Source organism: Myxine glutinosa, chromosome 3 (genome assembly GCF_964187855.1).
Source record: "Myxine glutinosa chromosome 3, kmMyxGlut1.1, whole genome shotgun sequence".
NCBI lineage: Eukaryota > Metazoa > Chordata > Myxini > Myxiniformes > Myxinidae > Myxine > Myxine glutinosa.
Genome location: NC_136263.1, coordinates 121,746,282 through 121,767,639, shown reverse-complemented (window position 1 = coordinate 121,767,639; position 21,358 = coordinate 121,746,282). Strand labels below are relative to the sequence as shown.

Sequence of the window (21,358 nt, the reverse complement as noted above, 5' to 3'; positions counted from 1 at the left end):
TCCGCCAGCCATGCGTGGATATTTCCATGGATACCAAAGGAGGAGGGTTTGGTGAGCAGAGCGGGGTGCCAGACCGTATCGAAGGCACGTGATATGTCGAGGGAGACAGCTCTAATTTCCTGTTTGGCATTGAGGACCTCCATCCATTGTTGAGACAGCAGAAGCAGCATGTCCAGAGTAGAGTGACCTGGTCTGAAACCAAATTGATGATCAGAGATCAAGCCATTGGAGAAGAGGAAAGATTTCATATCAGAAGCAATGATGGATTCCATGACTTTGCTGATAATTGGGAGAAGGCTGATTGGTCTATAGTTGCTAGGATCTGTTTTTGCACCTTTTTTGTGCAAAGCGGTGATGTTGGCTGATTTCCAAACAGATGGCAGTTGACCTTGAGCAAAAGAGAGGGTGAAGAGAACAGAGAGAGGGAGTGAAAGAGCGGAAGAACAGGATTTTAGGACCCGTGGGCTGATGCCGTCAGGTCCAGTTGCAGAATCAGTGTCGAGGGTTGACAGAAACTTTTCCACCTTGTCAGGAGGAAAGGACACAGAGTCCAGGAGCAGCTGGGTACGACTGGGTATGGTGGGTACAGAGAGGGATGGGTTTGGGACACATGATTTAGAGGCAAACACAGAGTTGAGGCATTCAGCTTTTTCACGTGCGGAGTCAGCTGTGTGGCCGTTTGAGGTAAGGGAGGGGATGGAGGGGGAAGAAACACCAGAAACAGATTTGACCAGGCGCCACCAGGATTTCGAAGAGGGAGACAGATAAGAGAGTTCAGCCTTGAGAATGGAGAGATATTGTTTCCTGGCTCTCCTGAGGGTGGACACACACTTGTTTCGGGCTTTGTGAAAGGAAATGAGATTTCCTTCCGTTGGATTTGCTTTCCAGGAGACGAAGGCAAGTTGTTTCTGGGCAACAGCCTCACCATAAGATTCCGTGTACCATGGACGGGAGGAAGGGTATGACAACTGAAGATGAGATGGGATAAATCTGTGCATGAGAGAGATCAATTTACTTTGGAAGAATTCCCAGGATGAGTTGATGTCAGAGGTGGTAGAGATGGGAGACCAGTCCAGATGATTGATGGCTGCTTGAAGACATTGCCAGTTGGCCTGAGTGAAATGCCAGACTCGTCGACGCTGAGCAGGCTCCCTGAGAATGGTCAGAGAGATGTCCACTTTAACAAGGACATGATCAGATGATCCGATTGGAGCAGAAGAAGAGCTGCAGACATTTTCAGGGAAGTTTGTCATAACCAAATCCAGAAGAGAAGATGCTCCGTTGACTGAGATCCGGGTCGGGAAATTGACAGATTGTGTCAGTCCCAGTGAGTCGCAGAAGTCCTTTGCTGAGGAGCCATGGATGGTGAGAGAGGTACCCACACCCAGCCAACTGGCATGGTGACAATTGAAATCACCACATATGAGGAAGAGAGAGTTGGAATGAGTAGATAGAAGTTGGTCCATATTATCAGACAGCGAGATGTAGATGGAGTCATCACTGTTTGGTGGACGGCACAACACACATATGAACAAGAGGTGGGAGCGAAGGGGAAGCCGTAGCCAGAGGTATTCCTGGGGGTGAGGTGGAGAGAGTGCAGTGCAGGGCGAGTGAGGAAGAGAGTTTTTGATAAAGATAGCAACCCCACCTCCAGGACGAGGCTCAGGTCTATCATACCGGAGGAGGGAGTAACCCGGGAGAGATACTAAGAAATCGGAGACATCATGAAGGAGGAAAGTTTCTGTTAAGCAGATCACGTCTGGTTTGACAGAAGCAACCTGTATGGAGAGATCAGTTAAGTTTGAACGAAGGCCCCGGATGTTTGAGGTCCATACCGTTAATGAAGAGGAACGGGGAGCATCGGATACAGAACAGGGGGGAGGAGGGGTAGGGAAGATGTAGAAGAGGTGGAAGAGGTAGGGAGAGCTGTTGAAGGTGTGTCAGAGATTTCGGAATAGCTCGGAGAAAGGGAAGGATGGGGCGGACAAAAGGTTTGATGGTGATTGGGTGAGGCACAATGAGGTGTTATTTGAGGAGGGGGAAGAGCGAGGCAGAAGGTTGGGGGAGATGGAGGTGAGAGTTGGAAGGGGGAAGAAGCTGGGAGGACACTTTGAGGAGGGGGAGTGAGAGGGGGGAAATTGAGAAGAAATTAGGGTGGGGAGATTTGAAGGGGAGGGGCGAGGGGGCAGTTTGGGAGGGAAGGGACAAGGGGAGGGATTTGAAAGGGATGGGATATGGGGGAGATTTGGAGGGGAGGGGTGAGGGAGGAGTCTAGGAGGGGAGGGGCGAGGGGGAGTCTTGGAGGGGAGGGGTGAGGGGTAGTTTAGGAGGGAGGGGGCAAGGGGGGAGATTTGAAAGGGATGGGTGATGGGGAGGATTAGGAGGGGAGGGGAAAGGGGGAAGACTTGAAAGGGATGGGTGATGGGGAAGATTTGGAGGGGAGGGATGATGGGGAAGATTTGGAGTGGAGGGTTTATGGGGAAGATTTGGAGGGGAGGGGTGAGATTGGATTTTAGAAAGTGTACGATTAATGGGAAACGAACATTTATTGCAAAATTAGTTTCTTGTGACCTTCGAGTTAAAAATACGTTTAAGGACGCTGGATGGAGGATGGAGTGCAGGAGAGTTTAGGGAATGTAGAAAAAAGGCACTATAGGAGATGGAATTTTTTTTTGGGATGAATAGATTTGGTGAGCAAGTCGAAAGCAGCCTTTTAAAGAAGAAGAAGAAAAAAGTGTTATAATATATGACGGAATACAGAACTTGAGGGGAAAGTGTAAACATTGAAGGTTAATAACAGTGAAAACTATCTGGGGAAATGGGGGAGAAACACGTTGTCGAAGAACGAACGAACGAATAAGAATGAATAAACGAATGAGAACAAAGAATAAGAACAGAGAAGGAAATGTTTTTTTTTTGTTTGTTTATTTTTAGTTGAGATTTACACAAGGAAGTAGGCTATGGGGTGAAAAGACTGGGAAAAGCAGAGAACGAAAGTTATTGGATCACAAACGACGGACCGCTGAGAGAAAAACAAAGCCTCAAGGTTGTACCATGTACAAGGCCTCAAGACACGACACGAATTAACACGATATTCAATACAGGTATGAAAGATTTGCACCGAAAATCTTCCTCGGGACACAATATACGTACACACACCATAAAATAAATACAGTTATAACGAAAATACAAATGGGAACAATTACTTAACTTCGATTTCAAATCGCTCGCGACGCGGCAAAGGCCTTGCTCGTGACGCGGCAAAGGCCTTGCTCGTGATGCGGCAAACAGACGATTAATTTATGAAAGATAAACACCGAGAAACTTCCAAGGTGCACACTATAACTTCACACACCGAAAGATAAATACAGTTTCGACAAAATACAATTGTGAACAGACTTAACTTTGAAAACGTGGAGACCGTGTGGAGCTTCGAAAATCCCTGCCGCCGTCTCCAAGATCTCGCGAGATCTCCCAACTTCAACGACGACAAAGAGCTTCAACGACAAAGAGCTTCAACAAAGATAACCTCAACGACAAAGAGCAAACCAAACTAAATGTCTGAGGTTTAAATAAGACAGGTTCCTCCAAGATCCTCTCTAACGATGTTCTAATCATTTGGACCTGAGCTGGTGCACCTGATTCTAATTTTAGGTATTTGAAGTAGTGATAAATGTAGGGGTGTACTTACTTTTTCCACATGCGAAATTTGCATTTATGTTTATTTAAATTATACAATGGACTACAAAATGCAAAATGTAAATGTTTCATGATATTTGTTATATTATATTACCTTTCTCTATCAATATTGTTGAAATGAAGATCAAATAGCTATATGTTGAAATATGTTGAAAAAGTCAAAACTTTACATGGGGTGTACTTACTTTTTCACGTAAATGTATATATATATAGATATATGTAATTATTTTATTCGGAGTCTGTATTCCTTAAATTTGAATGTGTAGGGTCAACTCGGTATAAACTTAATTTAATTTTCAAATGCATTCTTCTTCTTCTTTTTCACTGAAGCCACAAATTAGAGATCAAACATTCATTTGAGGTGTTGGTGTCAGGGTTATGCAAGGAAAATAAATTGTGGGTAAACTCAGAGTGACTGTGCTGCACAGGCAAGCTCTGTGTGGCGTGAAACAACACATCATGACAACAGTTGCTTTTCTTCGTTACTAAATGATGACAGTTTGACAGTCATCATATTAGTCATCCATGCAGTGATTCCTAATTCTGGCGTGAATTCCAAGTGCTTTCATGCATCCTCTCATCATGGAATGCATTTTCACCAAAAGGCTGCCATTTTAAAATCTCGTGAATAAAACTATGCACACATCATGGCACATAATAACCTTGACGTAGTCATCAAATGAGCTTTCCCTTTGTCATGGACAACATTCCCACTTCACCAGGAAGAGCTCCAGTCATAAATCAGGATACAGCAAGAATTCCTGCTTACCCATCTTTGACCACTTCCATTTTTAGCTTCCAGCCTCTGCTGCCCATAGGGAATCTGCTCAAAACAAGGCAGGAGCGTGGCCGATGCGGCCTAACACATCCCAAGGCGCTTTCACACGGCTCACTAACCTGCACACGGAAAACCTTTTAGCCCGGGATGACATTTGCCATTCTTTGCCTGGTAGAAAAGGACTTTGAAAAGGCACAGCCAATTATCTACGTAATTTATAATGGATGATACTGAGTGGATATAAAATATAAGTGAATCCTGGTGTCTCGGAAAGCAATTAACGAAAACGATTTAACAGATAAGTAGGGGGGAAAAAGTCTGTTTACATGCCCTACTTTGTCCCCTTTTTCCTGCTTACAGAATGTTGTGTCTTTGTGTTCAAACCCCGGCCAAATCATATACCAAAGAGCTTTATAAATGGCAGTGCTGCTTCCATGCTTGACGTCCAGCATGTATGAGGACAGAGCATGGACAATCCCCATAAGTTGGCATCCATGCGGAGGAGGAAATTCCTCATTAGGAAAATTCTTGCTGAGTGCGACGAGAAAGGCGGCACCATTATTGTGCTGTCGCTGGTACCCAGAGGGTCCTGGGAAGTAATGTGCCCCAGGAAATGACAGCACTTCCCCCAAGCTCAGTGGTCATGTTTGTCTCGAGTGATGACACTTCCCCCAAGCTCAGTGGCCATGTTTGTCTCCAGTGACGACACTTCCCCGAAGCTCAGTGGCCATGTTTGTCTCCAGTGACGACACTTCCCCCAAGCTCAGTGGCCATGTTTGTCTCGTGTGACGACATTTCCCCCAAGCTCAGTGGCCATGTTTGTCTCGAGTGACGACACTTCTCCCAAGCTCAATGGCCAAGTTTGTCTCGTGTGACGACACTTCCCCCAAGCTCAATGGCCATGTTTGTCTCGAGTGACGACACTTCTCCCAAGCTCAATGGCCATGTTTGTCTCCAGTGACGACACTTCTCCCAAGCTCAATGGCCATGTTTGTCTCCAGTGACGACACTTCCCCCAAGCTCAGTGGCCATGTTTGTCTCGTGTGACGACACTTCCCCCAAGCTCAGTGGCCATGTTTGTCTCGAGTGACGACACTTCCCCCAAGCTCAGTGGCCATATTTGTCTCGTGTGACGACACTTCCCCCAAGCTCAATGGCCATGTTTGTCTCCAGTGACGACACTTCCCCCAAGCTCAGTGGCCATGTTTGTCTCGTGTGACGACACTTCCCCCAAGCTCAGTGGCTATGTTTGTCTCGAGTGACGACACTTCCCCCAAGCTCAATGGCCATGTTTGTCTCCAGTGACGACACTTCCCCCAAGCTCAGTGGCCATGTTTGTCTCGTGTGACGACACTTCCCCCAAGCTCAGTGGCCATGTTTGTCTCGTGTGACGACACTTCCCCCAAGCTCAGTGGCCATGTTTGTCTCGAGTGACGACACTTCTCCCAAGCTCAATGGCCATGTTTGTCTCGAGTGACGACACTTCTCCCAAGCTCAATGGCCATGTTTGTCTCCAGTGACGACACTTCTCCCAAGCTCAATGGCCATGTTTGTCTCCAGTGACGACACTTCCCCCAAGCTCAGTGGCCATGTTTGTCTCGTGTGACGACACTTCCCCCAAGCTCAGTGGCCATGTTTGTCTCGTGTGACGACACTTCCCCCAAGCTCAATGGCCATGTTTGTCTCCAGTGACGACACTTCCCCCAAGCTCAGTGGCCATGTTTGTCTCGTGTGACGACACTTCCCCCAAGCTCAGTGGCCATGTTTGTCTCGTGTGACGACACTTCCCCCAAGCTCAATGGCCATGTTTGTCTCCAGTGACGACACTTCCCCCAAGCTCAATGGCCATGTTTGTCTCCAGTGACGACACTTCCCCCAAGCTCAGTGGCCATGTTTGTCTCGTGTGACGACACTTCCCCCAAGCTCAGTGGCCATGTTTGTCTCGAGTGACGACACTTCCCCCAAGCTCAGTGGCCATATTTGTCTCGTGTGACGACACTTCCCCCAAGCTCAATGGCCATGTTTGTCTCCAGTGACGACACTTCCCCCAAGCTCAGTGGCCATGTTTGTCTCGTGTGACGACACTTCCCCCAAGCTCAGTGGCTATGTTTGTCTCGAGTGACGACACTTCCCCCAAGCTCAATGGCCATGTTTGTCTCCAGTGACGACACTTCCCCCAAGCTCAGTGGCCATGTTTGTCTCGTGTGACGACACTTCCCCCAAGCTCAGTGGCCATGTTTGTCTCGTGTGACGACACTTCCCCCAAGCTCAGTGGCCATGTTTGTCTCGAGTGACGACACTTCTCCCAAGCTCAATGGCCATGTTTGTCTCGAGTGACGACACTTCTCCCAAGCTCAATGGCCATGTTTGTCTCCAGTGACGACACTTCTCCCAAGCTCAATGGCCATGTTTGTCTCCAGTGACGACACTTCCCCCAAGCTCAGTGGCCATGTTTGTCTCGTGTGACGACACTTACCCCAAGCTCAGTGGCCATGTTTGTCTCGTGTGACGACACTTCCCCCAAGCTCAATGGCCATGTTTGTCTCCAGTGACGACACTTCCCCCAAGCTCAGTGGCCATGTTTGTCTCGTGTGACGACACTTCCCCCAAGCTCAGTGGCTATGTTTGTCTCGAGTGACGACACTTCCCCCAAGCTCAATGGCCATGTTTGTCTCCAGTGACGACACTTCCCCCAAGCTCAGTGGCCATGTTTGTCTCGTGTGACGACACTTCCCCCAAGCTCAGTGGCCATGTTTGTCTCGTGTGACGACACTTCCCCCAAGCTCAGTGGCCATGTTTGTCTCGAGTGACGACACTTCCCCCAAGCTCAGTGGCCATGTTTGTCTCGTGTGACGACACTTCCCCCAAGCTCAGTGGCCATGTTTGTCTCGCGTGACGACACTTTTCCCAAGCTCAGTGGCCATGTTTGTCTCATCTTTATTGTGTCTCGTGCCATTCGTATGTATGCTCCTGTATGTGAGATTTGTGTGGCAGCAACACTAAGAGTTTTAGATCCTGTATAAGAAGTATTTGTATTGCCTTCTCTGCCTGAGTGCTAGCAGGATAGCCTAGGCCCTAGAGGCAGGCGCGTCTGAGAGCCAGCATCAGCCCCGCCATTTCTCTCTTTTATAACTTTTTAAGGAACTTTCTTTAATGAAGGTCCTAAGTTACAGCAGCAACGAGCTCATAAATAAAGCAAAATCACAGCAGCAGCTTTGTTTTTTTAGCTCACAGTGCAAGTAATAAAAAGTAAATAAATTAAGTATTTAATCTATGAATATCATACAAGTTGAAGTTTGTGCATGCCGTACGTGTTGCAGAGTATGGAACATACAGTACGGTCCAATTGTCCAAAGCATCATGGAATGCTCCAGACAAACGGCCAAAATTATTATTTATCCCTGTCATTCACCTGAATCTTTTACCGAGAAAAACAAATGGTCACTTTTATTTAGCTGTGTGATCGAAAATAAAGGAGATAGCGGGACGTTTGGACCGATCGAGTCAATTTGCACATTATTTCTCCTTGATATTGGCAAAAAAAATACGTGAGAAGATGGTTAATAATTTTTTTTTGGACAAAGGGGATACAAACCCATTTCTGTGTAATACACATTTCTGGTTAAGAACCATTTTATGTGAAGTTTGAAACTGCACCATTAACAGCAGTAAATGTTTTTTTTGTTTCCGGCAAGAAAGCAAAATCAGCTTCTGGGTTTTTTTTTTTTGTTTTTTTTTTTGTATACTGAATCGAGGCTCGTGAAAGAGCTAACATTTATTTCACAAACAAATCAACCAGACAAACAAAACACACAAAAAGAGGGAGCGGAAAACAAGATGGGGAGAGAAGGGGAAGCACACAAACCACAACATTTGAGAGCAGGGAGAAGTGTGGGAGGGAGAGGGCTTGGGGGCAGGAGGCGTGGGAAGGGGGGGGGGGGAGGTATAAAACACAAGGGGACCGAAATTAGCGGGGGTAGAAAAAAAATTTGTATACTGAATCGAGGCTCGTGAAAGAGCTAACATTTATTTCACAAACAAATCAACCAGACAAACAAAACACACAAAAAGAGGGAGCAGAAGACAAGATGGGGTTTAAATTCTGGGTTTAAAGCTTCTGGGTTTAAATGTAACGTTGAGGATGGGCCGATGAGGGGTTTCACTGTACTGTTTAAAAACAATTACAGGAGAAGCTCGTTCCCCTCAACGGACCCCGGACCCCGTGGCACGACCCCCCGCATCTTATGTCCTCTCCCTCTACCTACTGACAATATTTCATCCTCCCCATCTGCTAAATTTGTTCCCATATATATTGATCGCCTACCTGTTCCCTCTCCATAATTTTCAGCACATTTATCTTCCATCAAGCCTGGAGTTGGCTTAACGGTTAAGGTGGCTGCCTTGAGATCGCAGGGTCTTGTGTTCAAGCTCCTGCCATGAGCTCCTGTGTGTTGACTCAGCCTGTCATCATTCCAAGGTCGGCTAAATGAGTACCAGCTTACTGGGATGAAAGAAACCATTCGAGTATCCTACATCGGAGCGGCGACCCGTCCGGGATTGTGGCCAATAGCCAAGAAACTGCTTTGGCAGCCATATGCATCTGAAGGTGCAAAAAGGAGTGGTCTTCTTGTTCTTCATCATCCATCCTTTGTTGATTCATTCAATATCAATATCAAAGTTTCCATGTCATAAAAAAAAATATTCCAAGTAAAAATGAACTGTGGGTGATCCTCACCTCAGAACAGGTCTTGAAGACCTTCACATGAAAATCCCTTCCACACTCTGGTCGTAGTTCTTTTAGGTCATGCCCCGCACAAAATACAGGTCCATTTGCTGAGGGGGCATGAGAGGGAGGAAAAAAGGAAAAAGAATAAACGGCATAACCTGGCAGGTAGGAGAGTAAATGACACAAAGTTGCATTGGTCAAGGCAGGACAGGAATTTTGCAATACTGGAGCAAGATGTAACATATCAAGGAACGTCAGCAGAAGCTCGATGGTTTTATTACCTGTCTGTTCTTTTTGGCTCATATAATTGTTTTTTTGCTATATGGTTTTCATGATCCTTACGTACCCACAGTCTGTAATGAAACCTGTAAAACTTCAATAATTTAGACCGCTGGTTTTCCTGCACACCACTTTATGGAAGATAGATCATGCAAGTAGAAAATATTCTCTTGGATCTAACATTACGATTAACCTAGGAAAAGTTGAAAACTTTGCTCAAAGTGAATGTGACAGCTTGTCTTAAGTCAATTTTAAAGTAAAATTTATTGTCATTCTCCACCCTTCCGGTCTAGCCCAGTAAACAACACGGTAGCGGAACTCAGCCCGACATTCATATAAAATGGCGTTGGTGTAATGACAATGGGTTAGCATCCATTTGGTTAGCAATTCAAATCCAAGTTCAGGCAACGGTTCAGGATTTAGATTCTCAACTACTACAAAGAAAGCCTGTCCAAAAGCATTGTGTTACATTCGGAGTGCCAATACAAGCCTGAATAGCTCACTATTGATACTCAGGGAGCTGTCAATCTGCTGGGTCTTGTCTACTCGTGATGCCAGTCTACAATCTGTGGTCAATTCTTTTATGACGCTGGAAGGTTTGACACATGGAACTGAAATGCTGCCTACACCAAGGGAGCCCTACCCCCATCCATGAAAGCTGCGTTGTTTTCTCATGTTTTTGGGGTAACTCATGTCAGATTGACTTCAGGATGTCCATTTGTTGACATTCTCCGACCTAGCCACAATTTTTTTTTTTTTTTGTATACAACATCGAGGCTCGTGTAAGAGCTAACATTAATGACAAAAAAACAAACGGACCCATTAGACAAAATAAAGGGAGCGGAAGACAAGATGGGGGGAGGAGAGAGGGGTGAGCACACAAGCACAACATTTGAGAGCAGGGACATCGGGAGATCTGTGGGAGGGAGAGGGCTTGGGGGTGGGGGGAGGAGGCGTGGGAAGGGAGGTGGGGGTGGGGGGTGGGAGAGGTAAAAAAAAAACACAATCAATCTCTCGGTCATAACAAACCGTCTTCAGCAGTCCTGATAAGAAAAAACACTGCAAATCCTGCGATTCAATAAAACATTTGTAAATTAAACCTCACCTTACTGCAATGCTGCTGATTAACTGTTTCATCAGAATGTTATACCCATGTCGGAAATACATGCGTTTTCCATACCATGTCATTTAAAAGAAATTATTAAATCATCATTTTAACTCTCAAAAATGTTCAGTTTTGTGGCGGGCACAAGGGACAATAATTCCGCGCACCAGTGGGTGGCGCGAGCGTCCAGGCGGGGAACTGAAATGCATGCCCCGCCTTTCGGCCGATCATCTACGCCCGGGGGCAAGGCGTGGCCTCGGGACATATATGCGGGCTCTAAGCTCGAGCCCGCCCAGTGCTGAAGTGCGAGCTCTTAATAAAGACTCTTGTTGGATTCATGCATTGTGGCCTACCTCTCTGGCAATCGAGTCGTGTGTGCACAGCATCACACTGGTGACCCCGATTGGTTCAGCCGTTGCTGACCCCCGAACGCGCCATGGCTACCAATGCCGTCGCAATCAACCTCCCGGAGTTTTGGGAAGCGCAAGCCGACGTTTGGTTTGTGCAGGCCGAAGCTCAATTTCAGCTCCGGGGCATCACGGCGGACGAGACCCGGTACTACCATGTGGTCGCCGCCCTCGGGCCCGGCACTGCCGCCCGCGTTGTGTCCATCCTTCGGCGCCCGCCGGGCGACCACAAGTACGAGGTGCTCAAACATCTCCTCCTCGCCACGTTCAGGCTCACAGAGGTCGAACGTGCCAACCGCCTCCTGGACCTTCCCGCCCTCGGCGACACACGCCCATCCGCCCAGATGGATTTCATGCTGTCGCTGCTTGGAGACCGGCGCCCGGATTTCTTATTCTGAGCACTTTTCCTACGCCAGCTACCTGTACAGGTGCGCCTCGCACTGGCCAGTTCCAAAATAATGGAACCCCGCGCCCTGGCTGGAGAGGCCGACAAGTATTTCGAGGCCTGCGACACGCGGTCGGTGTACGGTGCTACAGTAGTGGATCCCGGCGCGGAGGCTACAGCGCCCCCTGCTTCCCTCGTGGCCGCTGCTACACCCCGCCCACTACCGCCGCCGCCACCACCACCACCGCCGGCATGGCCGCCGCAGGGGCCACCACAGCAAACCTGGTGCTACTACCATGCCAGGTTCGGCCACAAGGCTAAAACGTGCCGCCCGCCGTGTTCTTTTGACGGGTCGGGCCGGCGCTCACTTGCGGCCATGAGCGTCGGCCATTCCGGCAGCCTCCTGTTCATCACGGACACCTTGTCCGGGCGCTGTTTTCTTTGCGACACGGGAGCGCAGGTAAGCGTCCTCCCTGCCTCCACATCCGACAAGCAAGCCACGGGCCAGGGCCCCGCTTTGCTTTCCGCCAACGGTATACCCATCAGCACATTCGGGAAGCGTTGCCTCTCACTGCGGTTCGGAGGGCAGCGTTTTCAATGGTCGTTCGTTACCACCAGCGTGCCAATGGCCCTGCTCGGCGCGGACTTCCTATGTGCGCATGGGCTGTTGGTCGACGTTAAGCGCAGACATCTCGTCCAGGCCGAAACCTTCAGCTCGCTCGCTTGTTCGCTGAGCGGCTCGTTGAGCGGCTCGCTGAGCGGCTCACCGAGCGGCTTGCCAAGCGGCTTGCTGAAAGGTTCCATCCCGGCGAGGTTAGTCTGCACGCTTCCGGCAGCGGACGAGTTTACCCGCCTCCTCGCAAGTTTCCCGGCCCTCACGCGGCCCACCTTCTCAGCGGTGGCCGTCAAACACGGGGTGGAGCACCATATCCCCACAGTTGGGCCGCCGGTCTACGCCCGGGCACGCCGACTCGACCCCACGAAGCTCGCCGTAGCGAAAGCGGAGTTCGCCACGCTGGAGCGGCTGGGAATCATACGGCGCTCCAACAGCGCTTGGGCTTCTCCTCTGCACATTGTGCCGAAGCCCGGCGGAGGATGGCGGCCATGCGGTGACTACTGCCGGCTCAATGATGCCACCACCCCCGACCGCTACCCGGTCCCATATATCCAGGACTTTTCCGCCCGGTTGGCAAACACGACCGTGTTCTCCAAGGTGGACCTCATCCGGAGCTGCCACCAGGTCCCCGTCCAACCGGACGATGTCCCAAAGACGGCCGTCATCACCCCTTTCGGCCTCTTTGAGTTCCTGTGAATGCCTTTTGGGTTGAAGAATGCGGCCCAGGTGTTCCAACGGCTCATGGATAGCATCTTGCGTGACTTACCTTTCATCTATGTATACCTGGACGACATCCTAGTCGCCAGCGCATCCCGGGAGGAGCACCTGCTCCACCTCCGCATGCTTTTCGAATGCCTGGGCCAGCATGGCCTGATCATCAACCCCGCAAAGTGCCGCTTCGGCGTCGCCGCCATGGACCTCTTGGGGCACCGCATCACCAGGCACGGGGCCGTCCCTTTACCGGCCAAGGTGGAGGCGGTCAGGGATTTCCCGTGCCCCCGCACGATCAAGGGGCTCCAGGAGTTCCTGGGCATGGTAAATTTTTACCACCGCTTCATGCCCCACGTCGCCCAGCTCCTCCGCCCCCTGCACGAGGCCCTCCGGGGCAAGCCGGGCAAAGGTGACATCGCCTGGTCGGAGCCGATGGCTGCGGCATTTGCGGGCGCAAAGCTGGCCCTGGCCAACGCCACCATGCTGGCGCACCCGGCGCCCGATGCACCGATCGCCCTCACCACCGACGCGTCAGACTACGCGATGGGCGCGGTGCACGAGCAGTGGGTGCGTGGTGCTTGGCAGCCGCTGGCGTTTTTTAGCCGGCAGCTTCGCCCGCACGAACGCCGCCACAGCACCTTCGACCGCGAGCTGCTCGGGCTCCACCTGGCGGTCCGACACTTCCGCTATCTGCTCGAAGGCCGCCCGTTCACGGCTTTCGTCGACCACAAGCCCCTTGTGTTCGCGATGGCCAAGGTCGCCGAGCCATGGTCGGCACGGCAGCAGCGTCACCTCTCTGCCGTGTCCGAGTACACGACGGACATCCGTCACATCGCGGGTAAAGACAACCCGGTGGCGGATTGTCTTTCCCGGTCCGTCGCGCACACCGTCCACCTCGGGATCGACTATGCCCGGATGGCAGAGGACCAGACAGCCGACCCCGGCCTCCAGGCCTTGCGGACCGCCATCACGGGCCTCCGCATCACCGAGCTGCCTTTCGACGTCACGGGCGCGGCCCTCCTGTGCGACGTCTCCCTCGGCCGGCCTCGCCCCATCGTGCATCGCTGGCTGGGCCCAGTTTTCGACGCCATCCATGGCCTGTCCCACCCAGGCACGAAGGCCTCCCAGAAGCTCGTCGCGGCGAAGTTTGTCTGGCATGGCCTCAGGAAGGACGTCCGCGACTGTGCCAGGACGTGCCTCGCGTGCCAGCGCGCAAAGGCCCACCGCCACACGCAGGCCCCGTTGGCCCTGTTTACGGTGCCCGAGCGTCGGTTCGACCACGTCCACGTCGACTTGGTGGGACCTCTGCCCCCGTCGCGGGGGTTCACCCACCTCCTCACCATGGTGGAGCACACCACACGGTGGCCGGAGGCCGTGCCATTGGCGGCGACGTCTGTGGCGGATGTGGCGCAAGCCTTCATCGCCACTTGGGCTGCCCGGTTCGGCGCCCCCTCGGACATCTCGTCCGACCGCGGCCCCCAGTTCACCTCGGAGCTCTAGGGCGCAGTGGCGTAAGGGCTCGGCGTCAAACTGCACCGCACCACGGCCTACCACCCCCAGGCCAATGGCCTGTGCGAGCGCTTTCATCGATCTGGACCACCCCCCGCAAGCAGCTCTGCCTCTGCGTCGAGGCCGCCCCCCGGCGGTCAGACCCCCGGCACCCCCCAGCCCGCCGTCCCGCTACCCCCCAGCCCTACACGCATCGCCAGGGGGCGTTTCGGCCGGGTCATCCGGCTTCCCCGCAAGCTCACCCTTCAGGTGCACGGGATTTCTGGGGGGGCACGTGTGGCGGGCACAAGGGACAATAATTCCGCGCACCAGTGGGTGGCGCGAGCGTCCAGGCGGGGAACTGAAATGCATGCCCCGCCTTTCGGCCGATCGGCCACGCCCAGGGGCAAGGCGTGGCCTCGGGACATATATGCGGGCTCTAAGCTCGAGCCCGCTCAGTGCTGAAGTGCGAGCTCTTAATAAAGACTTGTTGTATCCATGCGTTGTGGCCTACCTCTCTGTCAATCGAGTCGTGTGTGCACAGCACCACAGTATAATATATACAGAACTCAATCGAATTTTTATGGAACCTGTGGATTCTATAGAACTCTGGAGAGAGGTTGGTTGTTCCATAAAATTCGTTAGACGTTCAATGCAAGATCCACTGAAATGTCTCTATATCTCTGCTGAGAATAGGTGTTCTCTAGAATTTTACAGATGCTTTATATAACCTGTCTGTATAAACGTTCTGTAGTACTTTAGGACCATATTCTATAGAAATGTTCCATTGAAATTCTATGTAAAATTTCTGTGCAATATCTATATAATCTGTCTATAGAAATTTTCTGTAGTACTTTAGGACCAAATTCTATAGAAATGTTCCATAGAAATTGTATGTAAAATTTCTGTGCAATATCTATATAATCTGTCTATAGAAATTTTCTGTAGTACTTTCGGACCAAATTTTATAGAAATGTTCCATAGAAATTGTATGTAAAATTTCTGTACAATATCTATATAATCTGTCTATAGAAATTTTCTGTAGTACTTTCGGACCAAATTCTACAGAAATGTTCCATAGAAATTCTGTATAAAATTTCTATAGACGTTCTATAGAACCTGTCCATAGAACTTCTATAGTTATTAGGCTGACAGGATGACCTAGAGGTACGCACACTCGCCTCCAATCTCTCTCGCCTGGGTTCGAACCCCGACCCGGCTCGAAACTGTCAGTTTGGTATTTCACAGGGAAGTGATTCCCCAATGCATGTGCCGTCCCTCGGATGGACGTTAAACTGGGAGTCCTGTCTGCCAGCATGGGTTGGTGGATGTTAAAGATCCCATGATGTCCTTCGCAAAGAGTAGGCGAGTATCTCCGGCACCATGGCCAAATTCCAAATTCCTGCCCTAACTTAGGTGAATGTTAGGCCTGGCCAGGCCTGTTCGTGAAAGACTTGGGCCAAGCTTCCCCCGGCCGACCCCACAAGTTAGGATATATAATAGTGTCCTTTAAAGCGCAACAACAAAAATATTTAACACCAAATTCTGCAGAACTGTTCCATACAAATTATATATAACATTTCTATCGACGTTCTATAGAAATTCTATTGTACTTTAAGACCAAATTCTTTCGAAATTCTGAAGAAAATATCGACTTTTACAAGCGATTCTATTTCTATGGAATTTTTACAAACTTTCTATGGAAAAATTATATGGGATGGTTCTACAGGGTTTGGTCCTAAAATACTATAGATTTTCTTTAAACAGGTTCTATAGAACATCTATGGAAATTTTCCATAGAATTTAAATTGTACATGTTTTGCCTCGAGTTGTGCAACTCTCTATAATAGGGAATATCTGGATATCTATATCTGTGCAACAAATCGACCTTAAATTCGGACTATTCGGGATGCATGCACCACAATATTAAAAAAGAGGTGGTGTACAACCCCCAAAACCCCCACCTGGAACCTCTAGCTAAAACTGTCTCTTACACTCAACCTCTTCCCACCTGAGCAATCTCCCCTTTATCCTCCAAAAGAGAGATTGAGAACCTCCCAGCTATAGTTCACCTAAAACGATCTCTTACCCATAATTTCAGACCAAAGGAGCAATCCCCCCCACCCTTCACCTCTTCTTCCTCCTCCTTCTCCTTCCTTTGAAGGATATAACAAAGCCTGGAACAAGTGTCTTGCTTAGTCCCATCTGAAGACCACTCTGTAGTCAAAACTTGATTCTTTGTCCTGAAACAATCTCAACAAGGTTGTATTTTTGGGTTTCTTTCTTCAATTTCAAAATCTTCACACATGCTGAACATGGAATGTGTCTCCGATGAAACATTTTCTCCCCACAATGCAATCACAGGAATACGCTTTGCTACAGGTGTCCGCAAACCGAATGGCCAATGCATTTTGAAAATGTCCCATTCATGTGGATTTCAAATCGGGTAAGGTTGTGTGATCGATTGTGTTATTTTAGAGTGTACACATGCTGATGGTGTAATTCCTTTCTTGAAAGTGCAGGGCATCCCCAGAACACCCCCATCGGAATGTTAATGGGAAGAACTTTAAGAGCTCCAATGGCTGAAAGTTATTTTTCTGAGAAAGAACTCATTGAATCAGTTTCCCTTATTGTTTGTTAATATTGTACGTTTCCCACATTTTGACAATCATTAAATATAATTAACATAGTTCATTTTATTAAGAACATCCTTTATTGAAATGCTTTCTGTAAAATTAACAGCACTCCAATTGAAACCACTCCAACCATGTACTTTCTCCCATCCTCTCCATCTTTGTGTATTCCATTCCTCCCCAAACCTCATCCTACATTTGAGGGACATTCATGAAGTATTCTTCATAAAATCAAAAGCACCAATTGGCAAAAGGTGCTATTATAAATACAATTAATATTATGATTATTCGTCTTAGAGAGATCATCTTTTTATTTTTTAATATATAGGTATGTACAATTTCTTAGTAAATGAAAAAAAAAATCTTACTAATTATGTCATTATATGGGACTGGTAGGATAGATTTGGGGTATATGTGCACTTAACTTTGAGCTGCCTAACTTGGGTTGGAATCACAAATCGAATCATACCCGTGTACTAATCATAACTGTGTATTAATCATAACTGTGTACTAATCATAACTGTGTACTAATCATGCTCGGTGTACTAATCATAAATGTGTATTAATCATAACTGTGTACTAATCATGCCCGGTGGACTAATCATAACTGTGTACTAATCAGAACTGTGTATTAATCATAACCGTGTATTGATCATAACTGTGTCTTAATCATGCTCGGTAAACTAATCATAACTGTGTACTAATCATAACTGTGTATTAATCATGACTGTGTACTAATCATAACTGTGTATTAATCATAACTGTGTACTAATCATAACTGTGTACTAATCATAACTGTGTACTAATCATAACTGTGTACTAATCCTAACTGTGTACTAATCATGCTCGGTGTATTAATCATAACTGTGTACTAATCATGCTCGGTGTACTAATCATGCTCGGTATACTAATCATAACTGTGTACTAATCATAACTGTGTATTAATCATTACTGTGTACTAATCATAACTGTGTATTGATCATAACTGTGTCTTAATCATGCTCGGTGTACTAATCATAACTGTGTACTAATCATGATCGGTGTACTAATCATGCTCGGTGTATGAGTCATAACTGTGTACTAATCATAACTGTGTATTAATCATGACTGTGTACTAATCATAACTGTGTATTAATCATAAATGTGTACTAATCATGCTCGGTGTACTAATCATAAATGTGTATTGATCATAACTGTGTCTTAATCATGCTCGGTGTACTAATCATAACTGTGTGCTAATCATGATCGGTGTACTAATCATGCTCGGTGTATTAATCATAACTATGTACTAATCATGCTCGGTGTACTGATCATGTTCGGTGCACTAATCATAACTGTGTATTAATCAATAATGTGTACTAATCATAACTGTGTATTGATCATGACTGTGTCTTAATCATGCTCGGTGTACTAATCATAACTGTGTACTAATCATGATCGGTGTACTAATCATGCTCGGTGTACCAATCATGCTCGGTGTACCAATCATGCTCGGTGTACGAATCATAACCGTGTACTAATAATTACTGTATACTAATCATAACTGTGTATTAATCATAACAGTGTACTAATCATGCTCAGTGTATAAATCATAGCTGTGTACTAATCATGCTCGGTGTACGAGTCATAACTGTGCACTAATCATAACTGTGTATTAATCATGACTGTGTACTAATCATAACTGTGTATTAATCATAACTGTGTACTAATCATGCTCGGTGTACTAATCATAAATGTGTATTGATCATAACTGTGTCTTAATCATGCTCGGTGTACTAATCATAACTGTGTGCTAATCATGATCGGTGTACTAATCATGCTCGGTGTATTAATCATAACTATGTACTAATCATGCTCGGTGTACTGATCATGTTCGGTGCACTAATCATAACTGTGTACAAATCATAACTGTGTATTAATCATTAATGTGTACTAATCATAACTGTGTATTGATCATAACTGTGTCTTAATCATGCTCGGTGTACTAATCATAACTGTGTACTAATCATGATCGGTGTACTAATCATGCTCGGTGTACCAATCATGCTCGGTGTACCAATCATGCTCGGTGTATGAATCATAACCGTGTACTAATAATTACTGTATACTAATCATAACTGTGTATTAATCATAACAGTGTACTAATCATGCTCAGTGTATTAATCATAGCTGTGTACTAATCATGCTCGGTGTACTAATCATAACTGTGTACTCATCATGCTTGGTGTACTAATCATAACTGTGTACAAATCATGCTTGGTGCACTAATCATGCTCAGTGTACTAATCATGCTCGGTGTACTAATCATAAATGTGTATTGATCATAACTGTGTCTTAATCATGCTCGGTGTACTAATCATAACTGTGTGCTAATCATGATCGGTGTACTAATCATGCTCGGTGTATTAATCATAACTATGTACCAATCATGCTCGGTGTACTGATCATGTTCGGTGCACTAATAATTACTGTATACTAATCATAACTGTGTACTAATCATAACTGTGTATTAATCATAACAGTGTACTAATCATGCTCAGTGTATTAATCATAGCTGTGTACTAATCATGATCGGTGTACTAATCATAACTGTATACTAATCATGCTTGGTGTACTAATCATAACTGTGTACGAATCGTGCTTGGTGCACTAATCATGCTCAGTGTACTAATCATAACAGTGTATTAATCATAACTGTACTAATCATGCTCGGTATACTAATCATGCCCCGTGTACTAATCATGCTCGGTGCGCTAATCATGCTCGGTGTACTAATCATAACTGTGTACTAATCATAACTGTGTACTAATCATAACTGTGTACTAATCATGCTCGGTGTACTAATCATGCTCGGTGTACTAATCATGCTTGGTGTACTAATCATGCTCCGTGTACTAATCATGCTTGGTGTACTAATCATGCTCGGTGTGCTAATCATGCTCGGTGTACTAATCATGCCCCGAGTACGAATCATATTTCGTGTAGTAATCATATCCCCTGTACTAATCATGCTCGGTGTACTAATCATGCCCCGTGTACTAATCATATTTCGTGTAGTATTCATATCCCGTGTACTAATTATGCTCGGTGTACGAATCATGCTTGGTGTACTAATCATGCTTGGTGTGCTAATCATGCTCGGTGTACTAATCATGCCCATGTACTAATTATGTTCAGTGTACTAAATATGCTCAGTGTATTAATCATGGCTGTGTAATAATCATGCTCGGTGTACTAATCATGCCCCGTGTACTAATCATATTTCGTGGAGTAATCATATCCCGTGTACGAATCATGCTCGGTGTACTAATCATGCTCGGTGCACGAATCATGCTCGGTGTACTAATCATGCTTGGTGTACTAATCATATCCCGTGTACTAATCATGCTCAGTGTACTAATCATGCTCAGTATATTAATCATAGCTGAGTACTAATCATGCTCGGTGTACTAATCATGCTTGGTGTACTAATCATGCTCGGTGTGCTAATCATGCTCGGTGTACTAATCATGCTTGGTGTATTAATCATATCCCGTGTACTAATCATGCTCGGTGTACTAATCATGCTCGGTGTGCTAATCATGCTCGGTGTACTAATCATGCCCATGTACTAATTATGCTCAGTGTACTAATCATGCTCAGTATATTAATCATAGCTGTGTAATAATCATGCTTGGTGTACTAATCATGCCCCGTGTACTAATCATATCCCGTGTACTAATCATGCTCGGTGTACTATTCATGCTCGGTGTACTAATCATGCTCGGTGTACTAATCATGCTTGGTGTATTAATCATATCCCGTGTACTAATCATGCTCGGTGTACTAATTATGCTCGTTGTGCTAATCATGCTCGGTGTACTTATCATGCCCATGTACTAATTATGCTCAGTGTACTAATCATGCTCAGTATATTAATCATAGCTGTGTACTAATCATGCCCCATGTACTAATCATATTTTGTGTAGTAATTATATCCCGTGTACTAATCATGCTCGGTGTACTAATCATGCTCGGTGTACTAATCATGCCCCATGTACTAATCATATTCCGTGTAGTAATCATATCCCGTGTACTAATCATGCCAGAATCTTCTTCATTGCTTTCGATTATATCTCAAAATGCCTTAGGCCATAAAGTACTATGCACCATCAGAAAGGCAAATGAAGGATGCACCTTCACCCATCGTTAAGAGTGGTTTACGCCAAGATTGTCCTCCATCTCCACGAGTTTTTCTAAGCTTTGACATTAGCAGATATTGGCACAAGGCGAGTCCCAATGTACAGTCACGTCAAAAAGTAAGGATACCCCATGTAAAGTTTTGACTTTTTCAACATATTTCAACATACAGCTATTTGATCTTCATTTCAACAATATTGATCGATAAAGGTGATACAATATATCAAATAACATGAAACATTTACATTTTGTAGTCTATTGTATAATTTAAATAAACATAAATGCAAATTTCGCATGTGGAAAAAGTAAGTACACCCTTGGCTCTAATAGGTGGTATTACCCCCTTTGGCAG

The 21,358-nt window shown here is 46.7% G+C and overlaps 1 protein-coding gene across 1 annotated transcript in view; it reads right to left on the bottom strand.

The window, feature by feature from the left end:
- ECHDC3 (enoyl-CoA hydratase domain containing 3) overlaps positions 1–21,358 on the bottom strand; it is a 228,646-nt gene that overhangs the window by 66,273 nt on the left and 141,015 nt on the right. The window contains exon 3 of the mRNA XM_068110161.2: positions 9,213–9,310. Within this exon, the coding sequence (XP_067966262.1) occupies positions 9,213–9,310 (98 nt within the window). The remainder of the gene's footprint in view (positions 1–9,212; positions 9,311–21,358) is intronic.